At 34.8% G+C, this 17,438-nt stretch overlaps 2 protein-coding genes across 2 annotated transcripts; one reads left to right on the forward strand and one right to left on the reverse strand.

Moving 5' to 3' along the window:
• The first annotated feature begins 1,890 nt into the window (after positions 1–1,890).
• LOC131610677 (myosin-11-like) lies at positions 1,891–14,301 on the forward strand. The gene is made up of 38 exons (XM_058882693.1): positions 1,891–2,157; positions 2,762–2,890; positions 3,584–3,727; positions 3,814–3,959; positions 4,041–4,197; positions 4,299–4,357; positions 4,707–4,866; positions 4,939–5,088; positions 5,189–5,325; positions 5,416–5,562; positions 5,692–5,793; positions 5,924–5,981; positions 6,070–6,171; positions 6,756–6,793; positions 6,973–7,099; positions 7,184–7,354; positions 7,519–7,650; positions 7,775–7,884; positions 7,995–8,055; positions 8,291–8,468; positions 8,650–8,855; positions 8,939–9,058; positions 9,504–9,602; positions 9,811–10,032; positions 10,374–10,513; positions 10,883–10,994; positions 11,077–11,124; positions 11,212–11,466; positions 11,561–11,716; positions 11,810–12,016; positions 12,131–12,274; positions 12,591–12,661; positions 12,750–12,849; positions 12,940–12,996; positions 13,088–13,144; positions 13,222–13,302; positions 13,438–13,520; positions 13,725–14,301. Exons 1-38 carry the CDS (start codon positions 2,155–2,157, stop codon positions 13,846–13,848), a joined length of 4,593 nt encoding a protein of 1,530 aa, XP_058738676.1. The 5' UTR covers positions 1,891–2,154; the 3' UTR covers positions 13,849–14,301.
• Positions 14,302–15,401: 1,100 nt separating this feature from the next.
• Positions 15,402–17,232, reverse strand: LOC131612870 (F-box protein At5g03970). The gene is made up of 2 exons (XM_058884620.1): positions 17,079–17,232; positions 15,402–17,000 (listed from the first exon to the last, which is right to left on the reverse strand). Exon 2 carries the CDS (start codon positions 16,947–16,949, stop codon positions 15,696–15,698), a length of 1,254 nt encoding a protein of 417 aa, XP_058740603.1. The 5' UTR covers positions 16,950–17,000; positions 17,079–17,232; the 3' UTR covers positions 15,402–15,695.
• Between the last annotated feature and the right edge of the window lie 206 nt (positions 17,233–17,438).

Here is a 17,438-nt window from a genome sequence, read left to right on the forward strand (position 1 = left end):
TTGAAAACGTTAATGACAAACATTTTTACATATTTAAAGAACTAGTTTGTTAAGTAAAAATATTTAGAAAATAACTTATTAAATATATATAATCTAAAAGATGAAGGATTATATTTGACTTAAAAGAAGAGTTAAATTTATTAGAATTTTATTATGTTTATATTTAATAAATAAACTATTCACATTTAAATATATTTGAATTAAAAGACAAATATGTTTAAAATACTAACTTTAAATAATTCCAAAAATATTTATTTATAAATAAAATATAAAGTTATATATTTATTTATGGTAATGAGGATGATCCAATATAATAATTTTTGTGGCCGAAGAATACCATAAGTTTAGTAAAAGGAGAATGAAGGGGAAAAAATAACGTCATAAGTAAAAGAGAGGTATTTTGAAATACGTCATATTCTCTTCAATTCCTTTCTTCTTTCTTTTGGTACCAAGTCTCGATCTAAGTATCCCCAAAGTTGAAGGGTCGGCTCACAACCAAGGAACTTCTCAGGAAACTCGCGATATACATCACAACATAATTGAATTTAAGTATTGGTTGTTATTTTCATACCCTCTAAAGCTCTGGGAAGTGACGGTGTATTGGTGTCACATAAATGAAATTTTTTTATACATACCTACCCCACAATTATACGGATCCACATACTCCGCTCTTTAAAAAATTGAAAATAAAATCAATAGACTTATTACAAGGGTTTTCAAATTCAAAAAATGTCATATGGTTAATTTATATTGAATTTTATTAAACACAAATTTATTTGGAAAAGAAATTAATCTGTCGATGTAAAAAAAATTAATACAATCAATCGATCACAATTATTCATACGAGGATCATCAAGTAACTTAATGACACTTTCATAATTTTGTATCACCTAATTGTAGTATTGTAAATCTTCCCTATATCAAGAGGATCAAAACTTCCACTAAAAGACCAAAGCATGACAGTATTATAAATTTGTCCTCTAGTAGAGGATTATGCACTTCCTCAATGGTCTTGAACTTAGAAAGTGTCATTACAGGTCCAAAAATTTCATATATATAATGAATGTATTGCTTTTCAATGTTTGAAATTAAAACTGGACGAAAAAACAAGTGAAAAGGAGAGAATTCAATCCCCATTCGTACATATTCATAATAAATTATACTTCTTCTGTTTTACTATCATTTTAAGAAGAAAAATTGTTTTAAAATAAATAGGGTAAGGCGGTATGCCACTTGTTTTTCAAAACTGGAGTATGACATTCTTCATTTGTTGGATAAGATTGAAACTGTCGAGGTTTCATATCCCCCGAGAGAAACGAATGGTTGTGCGCATGAACTTGCAACAGATGGTAGGACTAGACAGGGTGGTCTTCAGATTTTCCAAGAGATTCTAAAATTTTTACAAAAGCAATTGAAGCTTGATCTTGACGGTTTGTCCGTGTCGGGTGTTGGTGTTGGATAGTTGTTCTTCTTTTGGGCCTAGGCCCTCCTTTGTACCAAAATAAAAAAAAAGAAGAAAAATTGTTTTAAAATAAAAGTTATTTTCACTATAGAAATAATTGTTATTTTTCAATAATATTCTTTAATTATTATTATGTACACTATTTTTAACACATTAACAAAATTAATTCAGTAAGCAATATCTTATATTTTTTAACCTGAATGTAAAAACTGTAAACCACAATAATTTTTTTTTTAAATGGGAGAGAGTATATAGTATTTTAAAAATTAGTTATAGATTTCTTTAACCTAAAATAACACTATTTATTTTAGGCATGTAGAATATTAAATGAGAGTTTATTTTCCAGTCATAATTAAAACATTAATTCACCTGCGTCCAACCGAAATTCAGTTACTATATAGAAAGGTTAGAGAGAGAGAGAGGTGATTAGTAACCACTAGTTGGCGCGAAAGCAAAGGGAAGAAGAAGAAGCGAATTTACAGGGCGTGTTGAAGAATGTCTCTTCCAAGAACCACTCGATCTACATTTCACTTCCACTCGATCCACTTTCACTTCTTCTATCATCTCTTCATTCTTCTCTCTTTCCTTTTTTTCTTCTTTCTCATTTCACGCCATCATCGCACTTTTCACATTCCGTTACTCTTTCTATCTATGCTCAATTCCGCCATTTCTTTCTCCTTCACTGTACTATAATGGTAAGTAGCCGTTTCCTTTTCATCGATCTCATCAAACTGTAATGCTTCATTAATTGCGTAACGTTATTCTGCAATCTGTTATTCCGATCATTACACAATTGCATCAATTCAATTCAACAAAATTGAACCTGTATTTTTGTTTATGGTTTCTGATTTCCATTCTATCCATGCATGGAACAAATTGATGTATGTAAAACTTTTTTGTTTGCTTATTTTCTCCTTGATTTTTGTATTATTAGAAATTATTTTCGCACTGATTTTTTAGCTCTATGGACACCTCTAAAAAAAATAGTATCTGAAACTGATACCGACACTTATGATTACGTTTAATTTATCAATTTTTTAAAATTATTACTGGTGTCGATGTGTCAGTATCGGTGTCCGTGCTTCATAGGTAAAAAGTAGTAACGAATTGTTATTTTGAAATTATTACTAGTGTGGACGTGTCAGTATCGGTGTCCGTGTTTCATAGGTAAAAATTTGTAACGATTTATTATTTTCAAATTGTTATTGGTGTCGACGTGTCATGGTGTCGACGTGTCAGTATCGGTTTCTGTGCTTCATAGGTAAAAAGTAGTAATGAATTTGTTATCTCCATGTGCAGGGAACTCCTGTGAATATTATTGCGGGTTCTCATGTCTGGGTGGAAGATCCAGAGGTCTCTTGGATTGATGGACAGGTTTCGAAAATTACTGGACAGGATGCAGAAATTGAAACTTCCAATGGAAAGAAAGTATGTTATCTTCCAATACCATTCATATTGAGATTTTGCAGACTACTAGTACTTTAATAAGATTAAAGGGTTTGTGATCAATATTTTAGTTATTCACTCCATCTTGGAAGAAATGCTAAACTGTACAGAATAGCTTAACAATTTATATTGATTTTTTTTGTAAGCTGGGTTAATGGAATCAGAAGAGAAAATAGTAATGATAGGAATGATTAAAGTCTACTTAGCAATCATCTATGTTATCGCACCGGTAGCTAGTAGTTGCATTTGAACATCAATTAGATGACAGAAAGAAAAAAGAAGGGGGAAAACACTAAGAAGTGCAGTTATGAGATTCTTAAGGGCCGTTTTCTTTCATCCTCCTTGACCTTCACTGCTTCAGCTTGAGCTTCAAAGTTTTGTTAGAATCAAAGGAAAATTATAAATGTATAACTTCACAAAATTCTACTGTCAAAATCGTTGGACTTGCAAGTTGCAACCTAAATTAGCTAAACATCTTTTTTTATTGTTTTCCTGTTGTAGAATTCTGCACTAATTGAATTATTGCTATTAGTCTTTCTGTTATGTTGGTTAGGAAATAATAAATTCCTTTATACTTTTGGAAATTTTTTTATTGCTTATTGTAAAAGGTGCAAAATGTAATAGAAGGAAAAAACCACTTCTGAATATTTGTGCTTCTGTTTTGAATATATCTAGATTGTTGCGAAGTTATCAAAAATATTACCCAAAGATATGGAAGCTCCGCCTGGGGGAGTGGATGATATGACTAAATTGTCATATTTGCATGAGCCTGGAGTCCTGGAGAACTTAAAAATTAGATATGAATTAAATGAAATATATGTAAGGCTCTCTTCTCTTTACCATGATAAGTTGCAACCTGTTTTATCAGCCCTAAAAGCAGTTAACCATTTCGATTACTTTAACAGACTTATACTGGAAACATACTGATTGCAATAAATCCATTTCAAAAACTACCGCATCTGTATGATGCACACATGATGCAACAATACAAGGGAGCGCCATTTGGAGAGTTAAGCCCTCATGTATTTGCAATTGCTGATGTTGCATATAGGTATTCTGATTTTTTCCCATAGTTCAATTTCCATTTATATCATTGAACCAAATTCTAACTTGACGATTTCATTAATACTAGAGCAATGATTAATGAAAAGAAAAGCAATTCAATTCTGGTCAGTGGGGAAAGTGGAGCTGGTAAAACTGAAACTACGAAAATGCTTATGCAATATCTTGCTTTCTTAGGAGGTAGGGCAGCCACTGAAGGACGAACAGTCGAACAACAAGTTCTTGAAGTATGATTCATATTTTTCTTCACCTACCGCAAAAGTTTCATTTTTTTCCTTCTTGAACTTCCACTCATTTGAGACTTTTGTATTGACTGATTTGAGTGCAGTCAAATCCAGTTTTGGAAGCATTTGGTAATGCTAAAACTGTCAGGAATAACAATTCCAGGCAAGTCCTCCTTACATGTGAGCAGTAAATAATCTTGGTTTTATTTCTCTATGATAAACTGATATATATATTAACTGTTAAAAAAAAAAACTGTTGTGAGTCTTTGTTATATATGGGCAAAAGTGATTCATTGTGTTTCATTCTCCCTTATAGTTCGATATATAAATTAAATTTGTGTCCAATTTGTCTCATTTTGTTCCCCAATTCTCTATCATAATGCCAATATTCAATGTAACAACCATTAAATTGATTGCCATTCATCAATTTTGACAACTAGATGAAGCCTACTTAACCTTCATTCTCTTACCAAAAAATTAGTTAAAAAAATTTCCTTGGCTTTATGGTGCAGTCGTTTCGGTAAGTTTGTTGAGATCCAATTTGATAAGAGTGGAAGAATCTCAGGCGCAGCTATTCGTACGTACCTTCTTGAAAGATCTCGGGTTTGCCAAGTTAATGATCCGGAACGCAACTACCACTGCTTTTATCTTCTTTGTGCTGCACCAGCGGAGGTTACCTTCTGCACAATCTACTTTTTCTTTATTCTTGTAATTATGTGAACTCATTACAATTTATGTCTATAGGAAATTGAGAAATACAAATTAGGACATCCTAAAACATTTCATTACCTTAACCAGTCAAAGTGCTTTGAACTGGCTGACATAAGTGATTCTCGTGAGTATCTTGCCACCAGGAGAGCTATGGATATTGTTGGAATAAGTCAAAAAGAGCAGGTTTTTCTTTTCATGAGTGTGAATTCATATTTTTCCGTGTTATAATGCAGATATGTTAGATTCTTACCTCATTACTTTCTTCTGATGTCTCTTTTCTCAGGAAGCAATTTTCCGAGTTGTTGCTGCAATTCTTCATATTGGTAATATTGATTTTGCCAAAGGAAAGGAAGTTGATTCATCGGTTCCAAAAGATGATAAAGCCAAATTTCACTTAAAAACAACTGCTGAGCTCCTCATGTATGGATCAAAGTGTATTATAACTCAATGCCCATATGACTTCCTACTGCCTCTTAAATGATTGTCATTATTGGATTTTGTATGTTACAGGTGCGATGTAGATGGCTTGGAAGATGCATTATGCAAGCGTGTCATGGTTACCCCTGAGGAAATTATAAAACGGAGCCTTGATCCCCAAAGTGCAGCAGTCAGCAGAGATGGCTTCGCAAAAACAATTTATTCTAGGCTTTTTGACTGGTAAGATACTGAAAATGGAAATAAGTTCATAGTTTCTTTCCTTCATAATTCTAGTTCAATCAAAATACATAAAGTGAGGATCTAGGATTTTGGTTTTGATCCCCAGTGCACTAATATGGTTGTTAACAGGTTGGTGGACAAGATTAACAATTCAATTGGACAAGATGCCACTTCTAAATCTTTGATCGGAGTCCTTGATATTTATGGTTTCGAAAGCTTTAAATCTAACAGGTAACATGTAGTTTAGAAGAAGAAGCACACCTCTTGATACCACAAGCTTGCATTACTAAAGAAGTGAAAGCAGCAGTGTCTGCTTGTTTTCAATCCATTGCAACTTATTTTCAGTTTTCATTGTCGGCAGTTTTGAGCAGTTCTGCATTAATTTTACAAATGAGAAGTTGCAGCAGCATTTCAATCAGGCAAAATCTCAAACCAGATAAGCAATTACAGTTTGTTATGACCATTATTTATTTTCCTGTTTAATATGTTTTTCATGATGACTTTCAGCACGTGTTTAAAATGGAACAAGAAGAATATACAAAGGAACAGATCGATTGGAGCTACATTGAATTTGTTGACAACCAAGATGTTTTGGACCTTATTGAAAAGGTTTTGTTTCTCGTTTTGTCATTTTCCTTAAGAACTGGAGGATTTTAATGGTTCAATTTGAGTTTAAAAGCAGTCAATTTAGACGTTCTGAATCCTAACGAAATGAATTGTTAATTCTAGCATGCTTATTGATGATTTAAATGTCGATGCTTTATATAACTATCTTATTGTCTAAATACCATCACACATTCTATCTTATGTGACTAAATAATGGAAAATTTATCAGCTCAATTTGAAAAAATCAACTAAAATATTATAAAACAACTGCACAGAAGGAAGAAAAGCAGGACAAGGGATAAGGGATGAAGGTGAAAACAAACATGTTAAGTGGTTCTATAGTTGCTTCATTGAACTGAACCACAACAGCCCTGTTGAGTCTATTACATAAATCTTTCATCTCTGGGTTTCAGACATACAAAAGTTCACAATTAAGGACCTAGTGTTATTGCGTGATCTTTCCCTAGGTTGTAACTTTGTAAATTTTTTCAGTCTGCCAAAACACAATCCGTTTTTCACCCCTTACGTTAACTTTGTCCTCCTCTACTTTCCTTACTAGTCTTACGAATCGTTTTTTCCTTTTGCAGAAACCTGGAGGAATTGTTGCTCTCCTAGATGAAGCTTGGTAAAATATTGTTCCCCTTAATTTATTCATCAAGAGAATGGAAATTCATAGCTTGCTATATGATGTTTAGCTTTCTCATTTTGGTTATATGATCCCGTGTTTGCGTTGTTTGAAATCTTAATCTCCTTGTTAACATATCATATCATATCATTCTAACTTTTCCCCCTCTTGTCTTTCAGCATGTTTCCAAAGTCAACACATGAAACATTTTCAAACAAGCTTTATCAAACATTTAAGAGTCACAAGCGCTTTATTAAACCAAAACTGTCTCGAACAGATTTCACTATTGCACATTATGCAGGCGAGGTATGACTTATTCTCATATCATCACAGCTTCAGCAAAAATGAGACATCTTAGGCATATCCCTTTCTACTGTCGTAAATGTGCAGGTGCAATACCAGTCTGACCAATTTTTAGACAAAAACAAGGATTATGTGGTTCCTGAACATCAAGATTTATTGGGTTCTTCCAAATGTCCTTTTGTAGCGGGCCTTTTTCCTCAACTTCCAGATGAGACATCAAAATCTTCTAAGTTTTCTTCTATTGGTTCTCGTTTTAAGGTATCATTCTTTTTCTAATCTTTACTTTTAGCATGTGGACTTTGTCACAAGTAACAATGAACTTCTTGCTTCAACATGTACCCGTGTCATAGCTTACAAAACTAGACTGTACTCGTACTATCGGGAAGCTAACAAACCATGTTTTCGTATACTAAATTGTGCAGCTGCAACTACAACAACTAATGGAGACATTAAACTCAACGGAGCCTCATTATGTTAGATGTGTGAAACCAAACAACCTCCTCAAGCCAGCAGTTTTTGAGAATGTCAATATTATGCAACAGCTTCGCTGTGGTGTGAGTATACTTTGATGTTCCTCCTTTGTTCCATTCTTAGGATGATAGCATATACAAAAGCATGACCATAGTCTCTTCATGTTTTAAGCCTTTTCTCAGTTGTTTCTAATGCTTTATCATACAGGGTGTTTTAGAGGCGATCAGGATTAGTTGTGCTGGCTACCCAACTCGTCGTGCTTTCTTTGAGTTTATAAATCGATTTTCCATCCTTGCTCCAGAGGTCACAGAAGCCCAGTAAGAAGAACTCTTCTATTCACTTTTGATGCCATGGAGAATGTTTTGGCTTTATGTTCTCAAACATTTTCCACCCAACTAATCTGCTATATTGTTTCACCTTTGGGCAGCAACGATGAGAAGGCTGTTTGCCATAAGATTCTAGAAAAGATGGGGCTTAAAGGATATCAGGTACTTCAAATAATTATTTGCTCGTGTTCTTGTTTAAGTATCTTCAAATAATTATTTAACAACAACAACAACCATAATTCATGGGTTTTACATCATTAATATATAGCTTTTATTTTCCTTCAACTTTTTATGCTAGTAAGGATATTTTATGATCATTTAACATGCATATATGTATATATTTATGCTTCACTAACATTCATGACCAAAATCGTTTGATTGGCTGTCCATTTTGTAGATTGGAAAAACAAAGGTATTTCTAAGAGCGGGTCAGATGGCTGAACTAGATGCTCGAAGAGCTCAAGTTCTAAGTGTAGCTGCAAAAACTATCCAACGGCGTGTACGAACCTATCAGACTCGTAGACATTATCTTGCATTACGAAAGAAAACCATATACGTGCAGTCTCTGTGGAGAGGTGAAGTATTTTAAAAATGATAAACTGAATAGCCTAAATCATATGTTTGGATAGGTGCAATATTGTATGAACTTCCTTAAATAAAATTATGTCTCTCAGTTCTTTAGGAAATCTCGCTGCTTGATCAGTCTCCTTTCTTTTTACATATTTTTCAATTTCACACGCATAATATGTTCTATAGGAAGACTTGCATGCAAACTTTATCAGAACATGAGAAGGGAGGATGCTGCTGTGAAAATTCAGAAGCACGCACGCAGACATGGATCAAGGAAAGCCTACAGTAAACTCCATGCATCAGTGCTTACTTTGCAAACGGCTTTGAGGGCAATCGCTGCCCGTAAGGAGTTCACTTATAAGAAAAAGACTAAAGCTTCCACCATAATTCAGGTTATAGTTGATTCTTGTAGAATTAGGACTGTCGACTAAGGCCATAAGTATTCAATATTTAAATTTTCTCTACAAAATTTCAGGCTCGCTGGCGGTGCCACAGGGCTGCCTCATATTTTAAGAGGCTGAAGAAAGGTTCAATTGTGACACAATGCCGATGGAGGGGGCGTGTTGCCAGAAAAGAGCTTAGGAGCCTGAAAATGGTAAGCAATGCATCCAGCCAACATAACTCAAATCATTCAAGGAAAAACAACGGAAGAAAATAAAAGTCATCCTCTAATGACTAATCTGAAATTTGATTAAACTTTTCAGTAATTGGATTGACTAATCTGAAATTGGATTTAACTTTTCAATAATTGGATCCAAAAGCTTTATTTTCTGTCTTTATTTTCTAGTTGCTTTAATGTAAGACATGTTAGGTAGATGCACAATAAATCTTCTATGCAAACAACAAAAAAAAACATATCCCAATCACAGGAACTTGAACTGAAAGTCATCGCACAATTTTTTTTCATTCTTTTTGGCGGTTATATGGATGATCAAATTGTACCGATTAAGCTGCTCCTATACGACTCATTTTCTTATTCCTGTTTTTTACGTTTCTCGTTCTCTCAACTCTCGGTTGATATCTGTTTCCATGTGCTACAGGCTTCAAGAGAAACTGGTGCTCTTAAAGAAGCAAAGGATAAGCTTGAAAAACGAGTGGAGGAACTCACATGGCGCCTCCAACTAGAAAAAAGTTTAAGGGTGAGATATATGTTTTGCAGTCAGATAAAATATGGAGGATGTTATTGGTCTGATATTTTTCACAATCATGTGTTTTGTTATATTGCACAAATGGAGAATAAAAAAGAAAGCAGAATAAAAAAGAAAGCAGAATAAAAAATTAATCTATGGAAGTGACCAAGTATCCTTTATTTTGTAAGCCCTAAAGAAACTATATGGAATCCTGCAGACCAATCTAGAAGAATCCAAAGCACAAGAGATAGCAAAACTGCAGAATTCCCTGCAAGATCTGCAAAGCAAATCTGATGAAACCAATGCCATACTTGTAAAGGAGCGCGAGATTGCAAAGAAATCTATTGAAGAAGCACCTCCTGTTATTAAAGAGACTCAGGTTATTGTTGAAGACACGCAGAAGGTTGAGTCACTAACAGCAGAAGTTGAGAGTTTAAAGGTAAGAAAGCTTAGAATTAATACTAGACAGTTATGTCAAGATATTCACAATTAATGATAAACTGAAAACAGCACATCTAATGTCAATAACCAATCATCCTAAAAGCTTACATTGTTAGGAAGAGGCATGATAAAAAATTAATCAGACAGATTGCAGACTACAGTACCAAGGGATTATAAAATGATTAAATGTTTAAGCATATACCTTTTGATTGGTTTAGCTCAAGCTCACTGAGTAGTGTGATATCTTTTTAAGCATTTAGTGGTACGCTCAAGTTCTTGTAAGGTGTGTAGTGATCATCTTGTCTTATATGATATTGCCTTGGCTTTATCTGCTTACAGACCTCACTAGAGGCGGAGAAACATAAAGGTGATGATTTTGAAAGAAAATATACTGAAGCCCAAGCTTTAAGTGAAGAAAGGGGTCAAAAATTAGAAGACACAGAAAAGAAGGCTCGTCAGCTCCAAGAATCACTAACCAGGTAATATTTAAAAACGAGCCACAACCCCTCTATTTCTTTTATCTCGTGCTAACCAATGACGATCAATACTTAAAATGATGGATTGGAATGTAAGTGCAACTGATTCATGCTTTGGAATCTTTCAAACTTGAGTACCTAAAATCTTGTTCCAGATATTTGCATACTCGTGAGAAGTATGATAATGCTATTGGCTACCTGATCAAACATTATTTTTCTTTATATCACTCCTTCACTAAGTAGCAATGATAATCTCGATCACAACAATTGAGTTTATATCTATTTCTCTACTTAAAAAATAATATCATATCACTCATATCTACCCTTAACTCGGTGAGCGGTATGACCAAAATTTCACATTCTGATGATTAGGCTAGAAGAGAAGATTAGTAATTTAGAATCAGAGAACCAAGTTCTACGTCAACAAGCTGTTTCCATGGCACCAAATAAGTTCCTCTCAGGACGCTCCAGATCAATTATTCAGGTACTCCTTGGAATAAATGTTATATGCATGATAATATGAATGTTAAAGATGGTTTATAACATTTTCTTATCTCTGTTGATAGAGAGTTGACAGTGGACATATTGGAGCGGAAGCAAAGCCGCCACATATGGTAACAAAAATTATTTTGAATTATGGTTACTTGTATTGGATATGTTTATGGGGACTTGACTTTTATTTCACTTGAATTTTTTTTCAGGATATGCATAGCTCATCAATGAACCACAGGGAAGCCGCTGAGATGGAGGATAAACCACAGAAGTCACTGAATGAAAAACAACAAGAGAATCAAGAGTTGCTCATTAGATGTATTGCACAACATCTAGGCTTTGCTGGGAACAGACCAATTGCTGCCTGTATCATATACAAGTGCCTCTTGCATTGGAGATCATTTGAAGTTGAGCGTACCAGTGTGTTTGATCGTATAATTCAAACCATAGGCCATGCAATTGAGGTTTAAAATGCTCAACTTTCATGTGATAGTTTTTTTTTCTTCTCACACTCTTTTCTTAACAAATTTATTCACTAAATATTTTTTTGGACTTCAGACTCAGGAAAACAACAATGTCTTGGCTTATTGGTTATCCAATGCTTCTACACTTCTCTTGTTGCTCCAGCGCACACTTAAGGCGAGTGGTGCTGCTGGAATGGCCCCTCAGCGTCGCCGTTCTTCTTCAGCAACCCTGTTTGGGAGGATGACTCAAGTAAATATAACTTCTAACTTGAAACCCATTAATTCCTATTGAGAAATTTTACTTCCTCAGGCAAGTATAGTCTTTCACTCACCCTTATTACAGAGTTTCCGTGGAGCTCCAGCAGGAGTCAATCTTTCCATGATCAATGGTAGCAATAGTGGAGGAGTAGATACATTAAGACAGGTTGAGGCCAAGTACCCAGCTCTGCTTTTCAAACAGCAGCTAACAGCTTATGTGGAAAAGATCTATGGAATGATTCGTGATAACTTGAAGAAAGAAATTTCTCCCTTGCTTGGATTGTGCATCCAGGTACAACAATTTCTTCGTTTGAATGCTTTCATAAATTTGTAAAGCTTTTCATTTCCTACGTTGCCTTTCAAATTCAATGGTTTAACAAGTAACTGTTTGAATATAATGAGATAGGCACCAAGAACATCCAGAGCGAGCTTGGTTAAGGGATCATCACGTTCAGTTGCAAACACGGAAGCGCAAAAAGCCTTGATTGCTCACTGGCAGGGGATAGTCAAGAGCCTTGGGAACTTCTTAAATACTTTGAAAGAGAATAACGTTAGTGGAACCTCTGTTTCTGCATGAATTCCCTCTCTTTTTGGTGCTTTCTTATAACTACTTTTGCCTCTTTTTAATTTCAAGTATGAATAAATGTGATCTATTTTGATCATTAAAACAAGGAGGCCAATGTAAATTTGAGAGCAAGAAGGGAAGTTTGCATAATTTTGTTATACAATAGAGAGGTTTATATGTTTTATCTTCGTTCATTATTTTATTTGCGTTTTCTTTGTAACTTGTTATGTTTGCATTTACTACTTGTTGGTTGAGTTAAATATATGTTTTTAATTAATACCATTCGGCTTCATTTTGGCAGGTCCCCCCATTTTTGGTTCGCAAGGTGTTCACTCAAATTTTTTCTTTCATCAATGTCCAACTCTTTAATAGGTTTGTTTTATCCCACTTTTCATGTTTTGGGATTGTTTTCTGTTCTGCAAATCAAATTTACCGTCTTACATTTTCATTTTTCTTATAGTCTTCTCTTAAGAAGGGAGTGTTGCTCATTTAGTAACGGAGAATATGTGAAAGCTGGTTTGGCTGAATTGGAGCATTGGTGTTATAAAGCAACAGATGAGGTGCAATACTACACTACTATTAATTTTGCAGATCTTTCAATTATGTATAAATACATACTAACGCCCCACTCCGGCAAAAAAAAAATGCAGTATGCAGGTCCAGCCTGGGATGAGCTCAAACATATTAGGCAAGCTATTGGATTTCTGGTATCTATCTATCTATCTGCAATCTGCATGGTACTTATTCAAATGGACAGAGTAAACTATTAACAACTGATATTTCTTTCATTTATTTTAGGTCATACATCAAAAACCAAAGAAAACGTTGGATGAAATAAGTCATGACCTGTGTCCAGTAAGCGAAAGCAATCTTACTTTTTATCTAGCTTTCACTTTTCCAACTACCTACCATTGTCAGTTCCTTGTTCACAGGTCCTCAGTATACAGCAGCTATATCGAATTAGTACCATGTACTGGGATGACAAGTACGGCACACATAGTGTATCCCCTGATGTAAGTTTTCAAACTAAACCACTACTCAAACTACGTTTAAAACCATCTAATGCCAGAGCAGTAGGATAGCTTCATATCAAAGACGTGCAGAAAAAAATCTATGTTGAGCTTTGCCATATCAATGTTTTCATCTAGGTAATATCCAATATGCGAGTGTTGATGACTGAAGATTCAAATAATGCAGTTAGTAATTCTTTCCTGTTGGATGATGATTCAAGGTAAGTCTTCATCCATGTAAATACTAGTTGTTAAGGTTATCCTTGTTTTATAAACTCAAATTAAATTAATTCTTTCCTCTTTGCTACACATGCTTCCAGTTATTAAGATGTTTTATAAACTCACATTAAATTTATTCTTTCCTCTTTGTTACACATGCTACTAGTTGTTAAGAACTGAATGTATATTTGATTTTTCATTTGCAGTATTCCGTTTTCTGTTGATGACATATCAAAGTCAAAAGAACAGATAGATATATCTGATATAGAACCCCCACCATTAATTCGTGAGAACTCCGGCTTTAGTTTCTTGTTGCCACGCCCAGACTGACAGCTTTCTTTGCGGATTTGATCCACTGGTACTCTTATCTTTGTCCAGATATCAGCACAGCTCACATTCAGTTACATGTTATTATTCTTACCTTTGTCCAGATATCAGCTCAGCTCAGCTCACATTCAGTTACATGTTATTATTCTGTGAAATGATTTTGTTTTACATCAGAAAGAAGTTTGTATTTAATATAAATTTTATTTCTCAATAGCTTGAAAGAGATGACATAGTGCAGATTGTACGGTGCAGAAACTAGCTTTTGAAACGGGAGTAAAAACATATTGCCTTTGTCCATGAATTTTTACCATCTTTTCATTTGAGTTTCTCCCTCTAGGCACCTTGTTTTGCTTAGAATACAAGATTTTGTACCTAGGAATTTCACAAAATATACGTCAATGAACACAACATGTGTCAGCAAAAAACATTATTTAGCTGGACTTTTTAGATTTAACTATTCACTTCATTCTATTTCCATTACTTTGCCTCTGATATGACAATGAAACTCAGTTTTTGTATGGAATTAGGCCTCTCTAACATTATATGCATGAACATATGAAAGTTGTATTTCAAGTTCGAGTCATACTTACTAGGCATGGCAATGGGGCGGGTCGGGGACGGTTTTTACCTCCCCCAAACCCAAACCCGAATCCCCAATCAATCCCCGTTACCCGCCCCAAACCCAAACGGGGATGGGGAATTAAAACCCAAACCCGTCATTAACGGGTTCGGGTAGGGTTCGGTTATCCCCGCCCCGCCACCACGTATTTCGTAAAGTCAATTTTTTTTTAATAAAAATATTTACTTTTTCAAAAATCAAATTACATTATAAATAACAAAATAAAACAATCTCAAAAAATTTCATACATATATTTCAAATATTTAAAATAATAAATACAAATCAAATTATTAAAACATTAGCCACATATTTAATAATATAAATTATGAAATATAAATAATAATGTACATATTGAAATAAACGGGGCGGGTTCGGGGTGGATACTAATGTCCCCATTACCCGACCCATCCCCATGTTTTCTAATCGGGGAAAACCCAAACCCGAACCCAAACCCAATCAAAACGGATTTCCCCGTCAACTTCGGGGCGGGTTCGGGTGGGTACCCGTGGGTCTGGGTTTTATTGCCATGTCTAATACTTACAAGTGTCATTTAAAGAAGTAAAAAATATCAGTTTTATATTAGAAACAACCATTTCGAAACTTCTAAATGGTTTGGATACACCATTGTGCAACAAAACATTTCTATATTTATTTCTTTAATCAACATCTTAAAGACACTCGTTAGCATTTTCCTTCAAATTAGTTATGCTATTGTTTCACACTGAATCCAGGTTGAGTTCTAGAAAATTCACGATGAATGTACCAAAAAGAAATACACAATGTACTTGAAAATTTTAAACACCTGCTTGGCAACATAAAAGAAACTACCACCTCAAACACAATAAACATGGTTAGTGTGAGGGCCATCAGTTTCTAATGTATGAAGTGAAATTAGCTTCATAACATAAAACCAAACATATCAGGTAAGAAAAATGAGTTCGTATAATTATTTCCAGCTGCAATTCTTCTATGCAAATAAAACTTGGACAGAACAGTGATCGAAGGAGCAATATTTTTAGAGAACTTGATTAACAAGCAGCCTATTAGTATTAACAGTACATACCATTGATTCTATATAGCAAAATGAAGGTTAACTAACTAGACTTCTGCAACAGAACAAAGATACTAAAACTTTACTTTCACTTCCATTTATCTATCCTAATTGAAAACAAAATGGAAATTATCAACTGCATCTAGATATGAAAAAGACAAGCCTTTGAAGTAACATAGATCATGTTCCATTCTGTCCTGACACAGATGAAGAGTGTGGCCAAGCAGGCAGAAAGTAAGGAACAACTTTGCTAGATTCCCATGAAATGGAGGCTCCTCTCCCTTGATAATTAACCACTTCCGCAGTTTTGGTCTCCAAATCACACAGGAAAATGTTCCAGCCCACTCTAATAAACACAGATGTAGAATTCTGAGGAAGAAAAGACAATATCTGAGTCTCTTTAAAATACAAGCTAAAAGTTGGTATTTGCTTCCATATTGCTTTGAAATTCAATCTCCACCTCAGAATCCATTTGTACTTCAAATGAGTACAGTTGCAGTAAGTGGATGGACCGGCTCCCGGCTCTTTCTCAAGAACCCATATCTCCAAACCCAAGTTATTGCTCTGACCATACTGCAAAAGCCCATCCGACGACTCCCCAAGAACAGACTCCTCGTGCTCCTGCGATAACACACCCGCCGGTAATTTAACCAAAGCAACATTCCTATCTCCAAGACGTGGATCATAAATGACAAGTTTCCCCCAAATTGCAAGCCAATGTACAACTCCTCCAACCACCATACCAACAGTCCTCGGGACCAGCGCAAAAGATGTCGAACACATCAGAGTAGATTGCTTCCAATTACCCGTTTTCGACGAGTAAGTCTCAATCGACACCGTATTCCGTTCCCTAAGCTTAGATTCACATTTCGCACGAATCACTTTATAGCAAATATCACCCTCAAGATACTCCTCAACAATCAACGCCATACATAAAGTTTTATAAAACTGCTGAGGCACCGGAAGCTGATACCGTTGCTTCGCCATTGTATCATAAACATAATAAATCTTAGGATGCACACCAGAAAGTATAACACCATTAGCCGAATCAATAAAGTAACCAAGCTTTTTAAGCATTCCAGACCTCATAAAATCATCACCCTCTTTACAAGTCGACAAGAACGGAAGCGCGGGTTCCCACGAAGGGCGACAAACACCGTTTCTAGGTCTTCCAAGGTACAAAAAATTGCACACAAAAAACCCTAAATGTCGAAAATCTTGACCCCATTGAGCCAAATATCGACGGCGAAACGACGACGCGCAAACAACATAGAGCCATCTTTTGGATACAATGATTAATTTGGACAAAGTTGATGGTGGAACACGAAGTAGAATCTCATGCATGATATCATCACAGTTGAGTACATCGCGAACACTAGTATTATCAATATCATTAGGACTCGTTTTCTGTCTTTTTTTCTTACTCTTACCCATTTTCGATTGCTAGGTTAAGTTTATGCTAACTTCATCTTCAAATCAAAAAAGCTGAAAAAAAGCAGAAATGTATGTAAAATTGATTATCAACAAAATAAGCTTAGGTGAAAAAAAGAGAGAAATGAAAACCTGGAAAGTGGTGGTTGTGGTGGCTGCGTTTTCCGGCGAGTTGATTTCAGTGGGAAATGGTAGCTGCTGCATTTTGTTTTTGTTGTTTTGATTCGGTGGAGCTTTTGTACTGTGATTTTTTGTCCTTGTTTCGAGGTTTAAATGTTGTTTATTTGTGTCATTGTTCTTAATAGAAAAAAATATACTAATTAAGGAATGAATGTAAAGGTGGGTAAAACTCTCAACTAAGTGTTAATTTAATTACTTAATTTAGTTCAATTTCGAGAAAATTGAATGTAGAATGGATAGAAAGTATATGAGTTGGTTTTAATTGGATTTGAAAAAATATTTGAAAAAATTAATCTCTTGTAAAAAAATATT

This window comes from Vicia villosa, linkage group LG6 (genome assembly GCF_029867415.1).
Source record: "Vicia villosa cultivar HV-30 ecotype Madison, WI linkage group LG6, Vvil1.0, whole genome shotgun sequence".
Taxonomy (NCBI): Eukaryota; Viridiplantae; Streptophyta; class Magnoliopsida; order Fabales; family Fabaceae; genus Vicia; species Vicia villosa.

Bases quoted from the DNA above. Each gene is read 5' to 3' on its own strand.
- LOC131610677 (XM_058882693.1), top strand. The intron at 11,125-11,211 runs GTAACAAAAATT...ATTTTTTTTCAG, and splicing joins AAGCAAAGCCGCCACATATG to GATATGCATAGCTCATCAAT. The intron at 12,275-12,590 runs GTTAGTGGAACC...TCATTTTGGCAG, and splicing joins ATACTTTGAAAGAGAATAAC to GTCCCCCCATTTTTGGTTCG.
- LOC131612870 (XM_058884620.1), bottom strand. From the start codon at position 16,949: ATGGGTAAGAGTAAGAAAAAAAGACAGAAAACGAGTCCTAATGATATT.